The sequence below is a fragment of the Labrus mixtus genome, chromosome 24 (assembly GCF_963584025.1).
Source record: "Labrus mixtus chromosome 24, fLabMix1.1, whole genome shotgun sequence".
Classification (NCBI taxonomy): Eukaryota; Metazoa; Chordata; class Actinopteri; order Labriformes; family Labridae; genus Labrus; species Labrus mixtus.
The window spans coordinates 10,507,308-10,521,404 of NC_083635.1; the positions used below are offsets into that span (position 1 = coordinate 10,507,308).

A 14,097-nucleotide genomic window follows, 5' to 3' on the forward strand; every position below is an offset into this window, starting at 1 on the left:
TCCCTGATGGGCTCCGGTTGTTATTCTAAGTGTGTGACCACATCACAGAAAGGATCCCTGCAGAGAGAGAGAGAGAGAGAGAGACCTTCTTGTTACAGATGATTTATTTTCTTTCTTCAAAGCCACCAGGCTCCACAGACTGTAATTTTAGTTTGCAGAGAAGTCGAAGTAATCAAAATGACTTTTCTGTAACTCATCAGGAAGTTGTGTATCAGCTATTCATGAACAAACTATGAGGTTTAAATGCTGTGATCAGGACCAGCAGGAGGAGGAGGAGGATGAGGAGGAGTGAGCAGCAGGGGTGTCTGGGTTTCAGGGAGTCATGGATCCCGGCAGCAGCTGAGGGAGGTCACCTCGCTGCTCCTGGGTCCTCGCGGTCTCCTCTCTCTGGAGGTTTGAGGATGGAGGTCCTCATTAACACCTCCCATCGCTCTGCCCTCTCCTCCTCATGCTCGCCCAGGCCTCCTTCTCTGAGGATTCACAGCTCTAAACGTATGCCGGGACGGTCCAGGTGTCATCCAGCAGGTGTCTGCTGACGGCTGCCGGATTCTGATTAGAACCCACTGTGAGGACTTAAAGCCACAGCGTTGTATCTGCAGCTGTTCTCCTTAATGATGTTCTGCCAACACACCGGTACTTCTTTTATATCATTAAATTCTTCTAGTGATACGTCAGTAACTCTCTGACTGTCTCTCTATGAGCTCAGCGCTTTCTGGAGTAAACAAAGTGTAAAGGTACGTCAGCGCACAAATTCTCATAATCTCATTTTGCAGGCCTCAACAAACAAAATCCGACTTGCTGGATGACTCAGACAATCACACTTCAGATGTCGGGATTCTGCTGTGGTCAACAACAACACACTGCGACATGCAAAACATTCAGCGCACACACCAATCTCTGTTTAAACGAGTAAGAAGATTGCACGACGACTAGTTCAGGACTTGAGCGGTGGCAGAGCCAAGCTGAGGACGGAGCCTGGTGCTACCGTCCAGCTCCCCCGAGATGTCATGGACTTAAATCGACTAAACATAGAGGAAGGGGCGGTGCTGGTTTGAAAACCTGCAAAGCCGCTCAACTCAGGTCCAGTTTGGAGGGATGGGTCCGGAGGTGCCTTCAGGGAGGGGAAACACAGAAGAGAGGGATTCCACAGGCTCACAGATGGTGCAGGGGAGAGAGCCTGGAAAGGTGAGCAGGTTGTGATAACACTAATTGTATTTTGCATAAAGGACTTTTAGCAACAAAAAAAACTGGACGCATTTCTCCCAAGGAAGCATCACTTCTGTTGACTGTCGTCGTATTCATGATCTTGACCTTCCAGCTCGTGCTGCTTCACGATAAACGCAGAGAAGTAAAAGTACCAAAAACTAGTCTGAAGGAAATGCTCCAGTAAAGTAAAAGGTACTCAGGAAACACTTTGAAATGTTCCACCTTACTGAGAACCAAAACTTTTCTGTGTCGTCCTGTTGTATGAAAACTAATTGACTTGAGGAATGGGTTTTAATTTCACGTTGTTCTGTGTTTCTAAACGTCCCACGGCTGCACATCTTTTAATATTGACGATGCACATGATCTTCAGCGAGGGAGCACCTGAACCTGAGGGGCGGCCATCTTTGATCTGGCACAACAAAAAAGGTCAGCTGTGTATCGGCGCTGTGTGTTTTAGAACATTTCTTTCTCAAATCTTGACATGAAAGTTGATTTTTTTTTTTTTTTTTTTGGAGGAGGATGGTATCCCATTGTGGTCGGGCAGAGAAAACACGTTCTCCTGGAGGGGAGTTCATCTCTGCTCGCTGTTTCAAAGGCACAAAGCAAAAAGCAGAGAACAAAGCAGCTCTGTGTGTAAAGGCCGGGCTGCTCGCTCACTGTTTGTGTCTCAATTTTTAACCCCCGCCTTCCTCCTCCTTCATCACTGGCACAGACAAGGCTTCAGCGAGGAGTGAACACTATTATTTCATAGCCTGTGAAAACAAGAGACGTGAACGCAGCGTACATTTGAAGCAGGAATCATAAATAGGTAAATGTTCTCCTCTTGTAATCAGAGTGAAGAAAGTTGACACACCTTGTTCACAAAGTCTTTCTTTATGTGCTTCAGGGCTTCACCAAAGAGTACACAAGAGGAACATCGACGGCATCAAACATTCAGCACCTGATGCAACGCTGATCTAAGTGTGTTCATATTTTTCTCCCCACGGTGAAAAACAGCCTCCTCAGCTTCATTATTCTTCTCCGTATTAAAGACTCAAAGTTTATAAATCAACCTTTTTCTTCAGACCAGGAGAGGAGGGGGTTGTTTTCTTTGCAAGCTGCTTCAACAGGCGGGAAATGCAGCATCATTTTTCCACTGCAGTTAATAGGGAGGCCCTGATGCTGAGGCAGCGCGGCGTGCCAGCTCCGCGGATGCTTCTGGCACCTTCACACTCTTTCTGGAAAGACTTAACAGGCCTGGGTTGCATGTCTTGGCTCTGAGATCTGAGCTTGAGTCAGTCTCCCCTGACGTAATCCTTTAAGAAATGGCTCTCCTCGCTGGCTGCGAACCACGCCGCCTCTCCGCAACATAAAGGGAGTCTTGCTGTGATTATCAGCACGGTTAATAACCCCGCCGCCGAGCCAAAGTTTGCAGAAAACGTCAAGAGAAAAAAAAAAACACTCCGCTCTCTTCTCCAGCTCTGCATTAGAGTCCATTTATGCAAAGCGTAGCTCGGCCTGTCAGCGGCTAATCATTACAAGGATGATCGATGGTGTTTATTTTCTGATGATGGAACGCAACCCCCTGCCTGATGATAATTGGAATAAAAAGGACAGATCAAGCCGGCACAGTTATTAAATTATCAGACCATAATTTGCATTAATGCCCGTGTTTGGGCCGCAGAGCTGTAAAGGGGGGATGGAGGTTTGACAGAGGCCCAGCGCCGGCTTGTTAGAGAGGGGGGTCCACCTTGAAGAGCTCGCCGTGCCCTTGGCCCCCCGCAGACGCTCCCAACACCATCACGACACACTGACAGCCGTCACATGAAGGAGGCAGACAGCTGATTCACTGATGAAGACACGTCTGATGACTGAATTTGGCTCGATTGAGTTTTGTCCTTGTTGAAGTCGTTATCTCTGGGTCAGAACGTCCTCAACGAGCATCATCTCTTAATCTCTGTAAAGAAAATGTGAAACAACAGACTGCAGATACACTTTGTTTTTCAGGATCTCTAAGTGTCAACGGAGCTGAAATTGTTGTAAATAATGAAGTGCAGCGGGCCGTGGTATCTCCACTCTGAGTTGATCGAGAGTTCAGTCTGTTGGAGAAATGTTTGAGTTTGAAGCTTCTGAAACAAAGCAGAGCTGCAGAATGTTTCTGGTTGAGAAATGTGCTGAATGGTCTTTGATTCAGACACCAGAGGAAAACCTGAATGAGGCTGATTATCCCGACACACAGCAGCATCAGAGCTGAAGTCCAGATGGAGTCTTGAACCGTCAGTCGACTGATGTTCATTACACGAGCTGAGGACTCGCCTCCCCCCCCCCCACACACACACCCCTCCAAGTGTTTGAACGGGTCTCACAGGAGCGGGAACGTCTGGTTTGGAGCCAACTGGACGGAAAAGATCCAGCGGAGGGGGAAAAGAAAATAAAGAGCTCAGAAAAAAAAAAGGAGGGCAGCGGCTAATGGGGCTCGGCTGCTTTTAAGTGCAGCGCGGCAGAGGAAAACACAAATTCCCCGTTAGCCCCCCGATTCACAGCAGAGCGTCTCTGAGAACTTCAAACTGAAAAACACACAGACGCTTCAGACGGACACATACATGTGGAGAGATGCTACGCTACAGGAGACAACCACGTTACTTTAACGCCGCCATCACTCTGACGCTCAGTCAGAAAGTAAAAATCTACAAACACAACAGACCTGCACACGGATTCACTTTTTATGTTGCTGCACAGATTAAAGTGGAGTTTCTAAAGATACAACCGAGGTCAAATGTGTCTGAACTTTGAGGAAAATCCCCTAGGAACAATAAATAATAAAAAATAATGACTCATTCAGAACTGATCGATAGCCTCAGCTAAGAAGTGTTTAATCAGCCACACACACGTCTGCTCTGTGTCAACATTAACTCCATCATTTCATTCATAAAGATGGAGCATTAAGCTGCAGAATCAGCGCTAACATTTCTCTACAATCGACCGTCCTGACAGGGACAGCAGCTCGCAGAAATCCTGCCGTCACATTACAGACGCTGTTTTAGCGAGCAGAACCCACAAAGATGTTCACCTGGGAAATACTGCAAAGTCAAAAACACATCAACGTGCATGAAGGCCTGAACCTGAAGTTCATATAACCACACACAAAAACACACAGACACACACACACACACACACACACACACACACACACACACACACACACACACACACACTGCACGTCTCGTTTAAACTCAGACATCGTCTGTGCTCTCCGATAGTGCAGAAGAAAAACAAACTGAGCTCAGTCTGTGAACACGGCGCTCCTCAGCTAAACAAACTGTGAACACACGGGCAGAGAAATACTCCCCCCCCCTCCCCTCCATTATCACAAACGGCGATCTAAAGCAGATGTTAAAGAGGAACGATGTGTATCCAGCGTTTAGAAAAAGAGCCCATCTTAGTCTCGTTTCCCCTCTTCTTGAATAAAAATCTAAATCAGTGCGATGTGTTTAAAACTCGGAGGAGAGGAAAGAAGGATTTAAGGAGGAAACACGGCGAACACATCTGGACAGCTGTGCAGCAAATCAACACCACAGGGTTTCAACACAATGATGAAGAAAACATCACGCAGAACAGCTGCAAACTCCCATTCATATTTTGTATTTAAAGGATGTGGTTGATTTTTGACGTATCTCTCCCTTTATTTAGAGCCAGGACAGAATACCAACAGAAGAACATTGCAGGGGATTTTGGCAGATTTTTTTGGGGCGCTTCCCACACGTTTAGCGGTGTTGCTCAGTCCACAAACGCACGATCCTTACAAGTTACACCTCGTTGTAAAGGTGATTAATCAGGCTTTCCAACATAATACAACACCAATTAGTATTATTAAAAGGGCGAAGAAAGTGACCGAAATAAAGTTTCCAAACTTTTTTTGAGGAGTTTATATTTGACGGTAAAGTTATCTCCAATCAAAAGTTAATTCTGTTACCTTTCAGGAGCTTTTAACTTTATCACACAGCCTGAGAACACTTTGGCTTAGATGTTTGTAGATGCAACAACAAGCAGACACTGACAGAACTCTGCCTGTTGGTGCAGTGTTGTTTATAAAAGCTAACGTGCCAAAAAAGTTCTGGAATAAATGAGAATAAAAGGAAGTTTTTCTGCAGACTTCTGGTCCTGATAACGACAGCGTGGTGTGAAGAAAGTCCAGAAACCAGGAGGGAAGTGGAGCAGAAAGCATTGAAGAATCCAGCTTTTAAAAACCGATCGTCCCACAGAGGAAGCGTCTGAATAAACAAAAGGAGAGTGGTTAACTGACAGGCGGGCTTCTGGGAAATGTAGTAACTCTACAGAGTGAGTTAATAAGAATTTAAAAGACAGTGAGCAGCTTTAAAGGCCTGTAGCTGCAAGTTCTACTGACTTCATGTCTAACAGGTACTGTTCCTGTCAGCAGCTCTGAAGCGCCCTCTACTGGTGACGAGTGGAACACATTCTACTGTGCACACTCCTGAACTGAAGGTTATAAAAGTACGTCCGCTGGAAGATAATGATGTTCCTGCTGAGACTCCAGAAGAAGGAGAGAAGGAACAAGTCCTAAAGGAGTCCTTCAGGTGAATCAGCTTTGGATCTTCAGCTCATTTCAGAGTACCGTGGCAATAACTTAATTACTTAATATACAAAACTATTTAACCGTCTAAGGATGACAGAGACGTTTAACAGTCTCTGCATCCATCTTTTTAAATGTCACTGTGTTTTATTGAAATCTCTCGATTTATATGATTTTTCTTTATATTAATCTGATTCCACTAGTGTTGGAGTCAAGACCACACTAATCGAGACCGAGACAAACCCGAGACCAGGGTGCTCCAAGACTGAGACAAGATTATTAGGGATCTAGGCCGAGTCAAGACCAAGACATTTATGGACAGAGACCCAGTCATGTCTGTGCCTTTGTTTGTTGTTGTTTGTCTTGCTTTTTGTTTAATCTGTGAATTTCTGGTGTATTCTGAAGAAAACAATAAAAAGCATGATGTCTAATGTCCAAACAGTCTGAAGTATTTTCTTTATTTGGAGGCTGACTTCCACCTCAAGAAGGAGGCGTTAAAGGAGCAGTTCAAACTTCCACTTTAGTGAGACCGTGAAGTTTAAACACAGTGTGAGTGTGTTGCTGCAGCATGGCGGGCTGCAGTGCGGCTGGATCCTGTTCTGTTAAATAATCATGATGAATAATGAAGGCGTGAGCGGCCCCGGCACATCTCCCCTCCTGGGCGGACATTTAGTGTCAACCTGACAGGTCTCGGTGCGGCTCGGGGACGAGGGGGGGATGAAGTTGTCTCCATATTAAGCAGGCAGATTAGACCTGTTAAACGGAGGGCAGCGTGGAGAGGGGCTGCACGCGGACCTCCGGGGTCTGAATCTCATCAGGTGAGCCCGGGCCGAGCTGCAGGGACGGGGGGGAGGGAGCGAGTGAGCCAGGCCTCTGGCCCGCCTCCACCACACCTCACGTCTTCAGCATCCACAAACTGAAACTGACCCTGCGCTTCTGCCAGCCTCCGTCGCAGCTAAGCCCGGCCCTTCCCATCATGCACAGGGGCTGCAACGAGCTCCCATGAGCCCCGGCTCGCTCCCTGCCATCTGCCGTGATTTATAGAAAACGGCCGATGATTTATGGGCCAGTCATCTCACAATGAAGTTGTTCTCTTTCATTTAGGCGACCTTCCGACCCAGCCGCCACTCCCAGCCAGGTTGGGGAAATGTGCGCTAATCATACACTATGAGGGGTTTTAAACAGGAGGAGCTGGGCGGGGGGGGGGGGGGGGGGGTACAAATAGAGGGACTTTAATGAAATTAATTTTCAACAGCATGTGCATACTGATGAAAGAGGCAGAGCTCTGTAATGAGACACAGGCCACCGCAGAGAGAAGCTAACGAAGCCGTTTGAAGGTCTGACGACGGGGAGGGCAACGCCCCCCCCCCCCCCCCCGCGCCCCGCACTGATCCGCAAATGAAACGCCCCATTAGGAGCCGCCGAGCCGAGCGAGTGTTTAAAGATTTATACAGTGTGGGAGAGGAGTGTGTTAATCAAACAGTGTGACCCTAATGTTAGTTCATCTATAATCACCAATAATCAGATCAAAGCGGCTCTGACACGGCGTCTGACCTCAAACATTCATCTTTCACCTCCGAGTCTCATCGGTTAACGGGAAATGGACTTGAGCTCGTTTAGTTATTTTCTAGTCTTCTGACTCCTCACCGCAGGTCACGCCTAAACATTCACACGCTGATGGTAGAGGCTGCTGAGTAAAGAGTCCATCAGTATTAACTCATCCATTCACACACTGCTGACGATGAAGCAGTGGGAGCAACTCAGGGTTACACGTCGGACATGTGGCTGCAGGAGCTGGGGATCGAACACTGGACCTTTACGTTGAGAGATGACCGACTCTACCACTGAGCCACAGTTTATTATCGTCACAGATCCAAGAAACAAAATTGGAAGAAAATCTGCAAAAACACTCGAGTGCACGGTTTCCCAGCAGAGAATCGTTTCCCAGCTACAAACTAACAAAAGCACATCACAATAAGGATGTAAGTCGCCTCCTCCTTGGTGTCGGACTTTGGGACGATCTAAGCATCCAGGGTTTTATTAACGACATGAGATTTCTCAAACTCCACCGGGTTAATTTCTCTGGGACACCTAGCTCCAACAGTCCGTCACCGACTCCCCCTTTCATAAAGTTTATTATGTTCCTTTAACTTCCAAGTTAACTCACATTCTTCATAAATCTACAAACCTTTACAAGAAGTTAAAAAACGTTTTTTGGGGATGTTGTGGTTTGATTTATTTAACTCTTACCCGACCAGACACAAGGGGAACATTTAGAGAACCTGTGTGTTGAATGAAACAGCCTGAAGTGTAGCATGCAGCGTTTTTAAGCTCTGTACCTGCCAGCAGATGTTGTGAGTGTGAACCCTGAGCTGAGCTGTCTCTGTGGATCTGACTCTCTCTCTCTCTCTCTCTCACATAAGGAGTCCAGGAAGGTCTCGGCCTGTAGAAACAAACAGAGTCACAGGTTTCATCTCGAGCAGCAGACACACTGAACTGAAGAGCTCTGACCTCAGAAGGAGAAGCTGATCCCAACCAAATATTGAACCTTAAATGATAAAAACTGTCCTATAATTCAAAAAGGACCGACAAGTAAACTCTTCTAGTATAACTTCATCTGTAGAAGCAGACCAATCATGGATAATAAGCATGTGAACAGCTCCCTCTGGTGGTTGTTTTTGTAATTCTCTTCACACAGAGACCTCACAGGGTCGCACACTCACACCACTTCTCTCAGACAGCTGACAGGAACTCTCATTTAAGCTCGTGATACGTCACGGTTAAGACTTTCTTTAATTTGCATTTCAGGTGGAAAATATCAAAACATGAAGAGTGACAATAAAAGGATCAAATTACCTTCAAACCAGTCGCTTAAGATGAAACACAACATTTAAAGATAAAACTGAAGAGTCACCTGAGCAGACCAGTGGGTTTCTGATTACATCAATTAAGAAACACCTGAGCTTTCTTTTTTTTTTTTTTTTACTGCAAGTGCTCATGGGACATGTAGTTCCACACTGTGGTCACATGAGGAGCTCCACAAATACAACAAACAGGTGGATAAAGTATTTCAATCTGGTCAGAGGTGAACGTACCAAAAGTACGACAAAGCATCACAGGAGATAAAGTATAATTTAAAGTATCTCAGTAAATGTACCAGTTTGCAGAAAATGTCTCCTATACTTGATGTCTGATAAGATAAGAACAAAGGTATATGAAGCGATTTTGTTGCTTTTTTTGGATTTACGACTTTAACATTTGGTTTGTGGCAGAAAATGTGGAATAAAATGTTCAGTTTACCTCAAAGACATTATGAAACACACAGAGAGGATGGACTTTTCTCATGATTCGACGGTTTGTAGACAGACTAGAGACACATATTAGAGTTAGAGGAACATGGAGAGGTGGATTGTGCAGAATATGTGACCTTCTATATGTGTTCAGGATGTAAGACAGGAAGGAAAGAAATCTTCAGCTTCATGTAATGATTGTAATAAAGACAAGCGAGTAGAAGTCTGATAGTTTATTTCAAGTTCTATCACAGGTGAAAGAGAACCAAACATGTAAATATATATACAGTCATACACAGGGAAGTAAAACATAAATATCGTATAGCATGAAATAAAACTAATGAACTAGAAAACAAACAGGAGCCATGCACTGGAAGTGGTTTCAATGGAAAGTATCTCCCTGCAGCATATTTACAGCCCTTCTTCTTCTCTTCTTTACGACGTTTAGTCCGACTTTAGAAGCAGTGTACGTTGTGTTAGTAAAGGTTAGTATTGCCAGAAATCTTCACCCAAAGGCACACATTCAGGAACTCAAGAGGACGATTTTCAATTTGGAGTTTAGTACATTTCAGCAACACGATTGTTGAGACGGACGCATGCAGACGTAGTTGAGAAGTTTCACTGTACAAAAAGTAAAGGGAGTAGACTCTGAGTCGCCGCAGCTGCAGCAGGCTAACACGGGATCTACCGCACGACGTGCTCATCGCTTGTGGAGGAAACATTCAGCCCGGAGTTAAGAGCAGATCAAACTTCTCTCTCTCTCGCTCACACGCTGCTGAGAAAAGTGACGACGGGCACAGGTGCAGCACATCTAACAGTCCAAGTTTGCGGATAAAATAAGGCCTGGGAATCATTCAGTGACAGCATCCTTCACTTTGTCGGTTCAAACATCCGTTAAAGAGAAAAGTCAACAGTTTGGGAAATCGTTCTCAGCGAGAGTCAGCTGCAGCTGCTTAGCTTAGCATAACATCTGGACAGTAGAGGTGTGAGGAGTATTACTATACGTTGTTCTGTTATTCATTTCACAATGCTTGTACTTTGTTTCTTCCCTGACACAGGTGGGTGTTTATTGCTCTGCCCAGATTGCACAAAAAGTCGTTTTATGATATATGCATGTGGCAGTGTGTTTTACTAACGTTAGCATGAAATAAACAATAATTAATCACAGTTTATTTAATGCTAACACCTTTGTTGTGATATGTTTTTAATCCCTTGATCTTTGCAAAGCCTCATGAAAATAAACTAAAGAATGTTTGCCTTATTTTTGTTTAGAACAAGGCTAGCAGTTTCCCTTTGTTTCCAGTCTTTATGCTAAGCTAAGCTAACCAGAAGTAGCTCGACTGTATATGTAGTGTATAAGCAAGGTAGTGGAATCAAACTTCTGCTCTAACTCTGCAAGATAACCCGAGGCACATTTCCTAAAATGTCAAACTGTGGCCCTTTCCGAATAGTCACAGTTCAGTATGCAGTACGTACTTCTCAGTGTGGAGTTTCAGTATACTGAACTCTCCTGGTCATTCAGTATACATCTTTTGTGTCCACCTCAGTATACTGAACATTTCAGTATGGATACTAACTTCCGGGTTTCATGCAGTATGGATCGGATGCGTGCTTTCAGGAAATTAATTGTGTTTCACCACCCACAATGCTGTGCGAAATTAAACGTAAATCGTCACTTCACGTCCGCCTCCAAATCAAAACAAACGAGCGTGGATTAATTGAATCAATTTTGAATCTAGAGTTAAAGTCCCGACTGAAATCACTACTTTTAATTAACAACAGAAAATATAACAAATATCTGCATTATTATAAAACCTTTCCCCCTCTATTTAAATAATGATGTCACTATTTAAATGTGTCTTTATTGGTTTATTTTATATTCTGTATCTTACTGTCTTTCATTTGTACTTTTCTTTATGTACTGTATGTTATTTAGTTATTTAATCTTTTACTTGATTTACATTGTGATATTGTTTTTTGTTTACCTGACTGTATATGCTCATTACTCTTCTTGAATAAAGCTAAAAAAAAAAACGGGTGAATGCGGCCAGTTCTGGAAATGTAAATGACGTCACTTCCATACTGAATGAATCAGAAGAAGTAGGAACAAATATCTGCATACTGAATAGTAGATACTAACAGTATACAGCACGGATAGTAGGTACTGCCTACTGACAGATTGAGTAGGTACTTGGCAATTCGGATACAGCCAATCTCTCCAATGTGACTTAAACTCTCTGTAGCGTTTGTTTGAACTCGCCTTGTGTGTCGGACGGGCGGAGTTCGACCAATCAGAGTACTCTAAATATGTTCAGAGTTCAGTCGTTTAGTTTCATTCTTCATCATCGTATTTGTACCCGAACCTTTCTGTTGTGATACAGTACATACGCTGGAGTAATTAGGCGCGTTAGTTAGTATTTGAATAAGCAGCAGTAACATTTTATTTCGATATACTTCAAAATGAAAACACGTCTGTACATTGACCGGCGAGCGCGTCTCAACGGAGGAACACAATGGAAGTTTACAGTGCATCGACGTGGAAACCCAAACTGGATTTCTGAGAGTTTATTGCTTAAGTCCAAAGATCAAACAATCGCCTTCATACTTTTCATTTTTAAGAGCTGGCACTTTTAGAGTTCATCGATCAGCGCTGCCGCTGGCTTTAAAGGAGATCTATTAAACTCGCTTTCACCTTTCATGATGTCACTGCGGGACACCTGCTGAGTAACCTTCTTATTTATCCGATGAACGCTCTGTGTCCGCGGGATGCAGTATGCATGTTACCACTAGGAGCAGTGTGGAGTTAGAATGATATGTTTGTATTTAAATCAGGATCAGCAGAATAGATCTCCTTTAATTCTAATCATTCAGATTGTCAGTCTTTCTGTCAGATTCACGTATTGCCCTTTAGTTTTCACATTTTTAAAAGCCTCAGAGTGACTTACATTCAATTTAAGACCGGCAGAGAGAGCGGACGAGCTCAACTGTTCGAGCATCTCTTTAAAACAAGAACACGCTGTCAACAGTTTGTAAACTGAAGAATAATAAACCCAACGGAGCGCTCATAAATTAAACACTGACACTACTTTGAGATATTAAGATCTCAGTCTTGACCTTTTTTTTAGTGTAACATAAATAAACTACAGTATTTGGGAATAAAACTACAAATCCCAGTAGTCATGACTTTACAGTTAGTGTCAGCAGACGTTTCAGTGGTTTGTTTTTGTTTGTTCCCGTCCTCAGCCGACAGACGTTAGTTTCACTTCAGTCTTTGAAATGTAATATATATATATGATATATAAATGACACATTAGGTCTGTGCAGCACATCCGCTTCATTTAACACTTTGAAGAATCTAAAACAGATTTAAGATCATTATGGGATGAAAGGAGGTTTTTTTCTTGCTTCTGTAACTTTTCTAAATGTTGCTTCATGCTCCGACTTAAAGGAAGGGTTGGTAATTAAAAAAAAAAACTAGCATGATTTTGAAAGTAGCATTTTCTCAGTGCATTGAGAAAACAATTGTAATGTAATGTTATAACATGAAAACAGAGTTAAATAAATATCTGGATGTCAGCTTCGGGCTTCTGTGATAACATTTGAACGTGTATTTATTGCCTGTAATAGATTTTAAAAAGTGAATTCAGCTGATGAGTCCTGCACAGAACAAATCGTCCTTTTTAAAGTTTGTTGCTCTTTAAATAACACTGATATCTGTCGCTGGTCGTCGGGCTCTCTTTAATCGCTGCACAGCTTCTAATCATTGGCCAGCCAAATGATCGTTCGATGTAAACCAACATCAGGTTGGATTTCACATTTTCTGAAAGCTTAAACACTTTTAACTGTTTTACTAATGAGTGCGGGAAAGACGCACAGGTCCTCTTGTGTTGCACTCGTTATTTTCTGACCTAGAACGCTTCAGATTGGACCCTTTAATTCAGCCTTCTCGAGACCAAAGTGCTGTTTTTTCTAAAACCGCTCAGTGCAGCTCATTTTTGAATCTAATGCACATGTTCAAACTGGAAAACATTCCTTTAAAATCGATCCACCAGGTGTCAACGAGGCAGTAATTCAGGAGGGAGAAACACATCCTGTCAAAGCTCTTTACATTCAATATACAATAAGGTTTGATGTGTCAAAGCATAATAAAGTGTTAAAAGTGGAAGTGGATTAAAGGTTCTAAAAGTGAGTAAAAATACAGATAGCCACAGGCGTGAAACTCTCCTCTTTCTCCAACATTTCAAACTCACCTCACGCTTTTAAAAGTTTAAGGAGACGGTAATGTTCGGATATATTTTTCAGCTGCAAAGAGCTCCTCAGGTCCAGCTGGGAAAAGATGATGGAATGAGGAGGGAGTAGGAAGAGGAGATCTAAAAATGGTGTCTGGATCCATCGTACATTGATGGAAGATAAAAGTTTTAAGGCTCATGACTTTAGAGAAAAAGAGGAGAGGTTTGTTATGAATCATTTTAGCAACGCTTTCAAGATGACGAGAAGACGATGGAGACGACTTCAGCTTGACGAGAAGCTGAAGGATTGAAATGGGAACAGCTGGTTTGGAGGATGTCATAAATATCGATGCGTTGATACCGTGTGTTTTATAGTGATCAGAAGTATCAAAGCTCCTGCACACCATCTACATTTTACAAAACATTTTTTGCACGATTGGGACAGTGTGCAGGAGCTTGCTTGCATTGGGTGTTTAGGACTTCTGTTTTTGTTGCCATGATATTGAAACAAATGTCGACACATTAGATTATTACTAGAAGTTGAACATTTCTGACTTTTGCTGAGTGATCAGCTGCAGGAATGAAAAGGTTTCCGAGTGACGGAGGAGGAGAGGAAAGCTAAGCGTGTGCTGCGGAGGTTAGTAGGAGGAGATGTCAGAGGAGCTGCTGCTGTTGCTGGTGGAGGTCTGGGCCCTCTTGATGTAGAGGTTGAGCAGCTTCATCTGCAGGAGGGAAACAGCAGGAGTGTTAGAAAACTCCACACGTCTGACTTTCTCTCTCTCTCTCTGGAGTTTTATTTCAA

General features: G+C 43.5%; 2 protein-coding genes across 2 annotated transcripts in view; both read right to left on the bottom strand.

Annotated features, from left to right (window-relative positions):
• Positions 1-14,097, bottom strand: part of LOC132959360 (pro-opiomelanocortin-like) — a 343,108-nt gene that overhangs the window by 326,962 nt on the left and 2,049 nt on the right. The window lies entirely within an intron of this gene.
• Positions 9,285-14,097, bottom strand: part of LOC132959339 (CLIP-associating protein 1-A-like) — a 36,060-nt gene continuing 31,247 nt past the window's right edge. Inside the window, exon 39 of the mRNA XM_061032259.1 lies at positions 9,285-14,017. Within this exon, the coding sequence (XP_060888242.1) occupies positions 13,934-14,017 (84 nt within the window). The 3' untranslated portion in view covers positions 9,285-13,933. The remainder of the gene's footprint in view (positions 14,018-14,097) is intronic.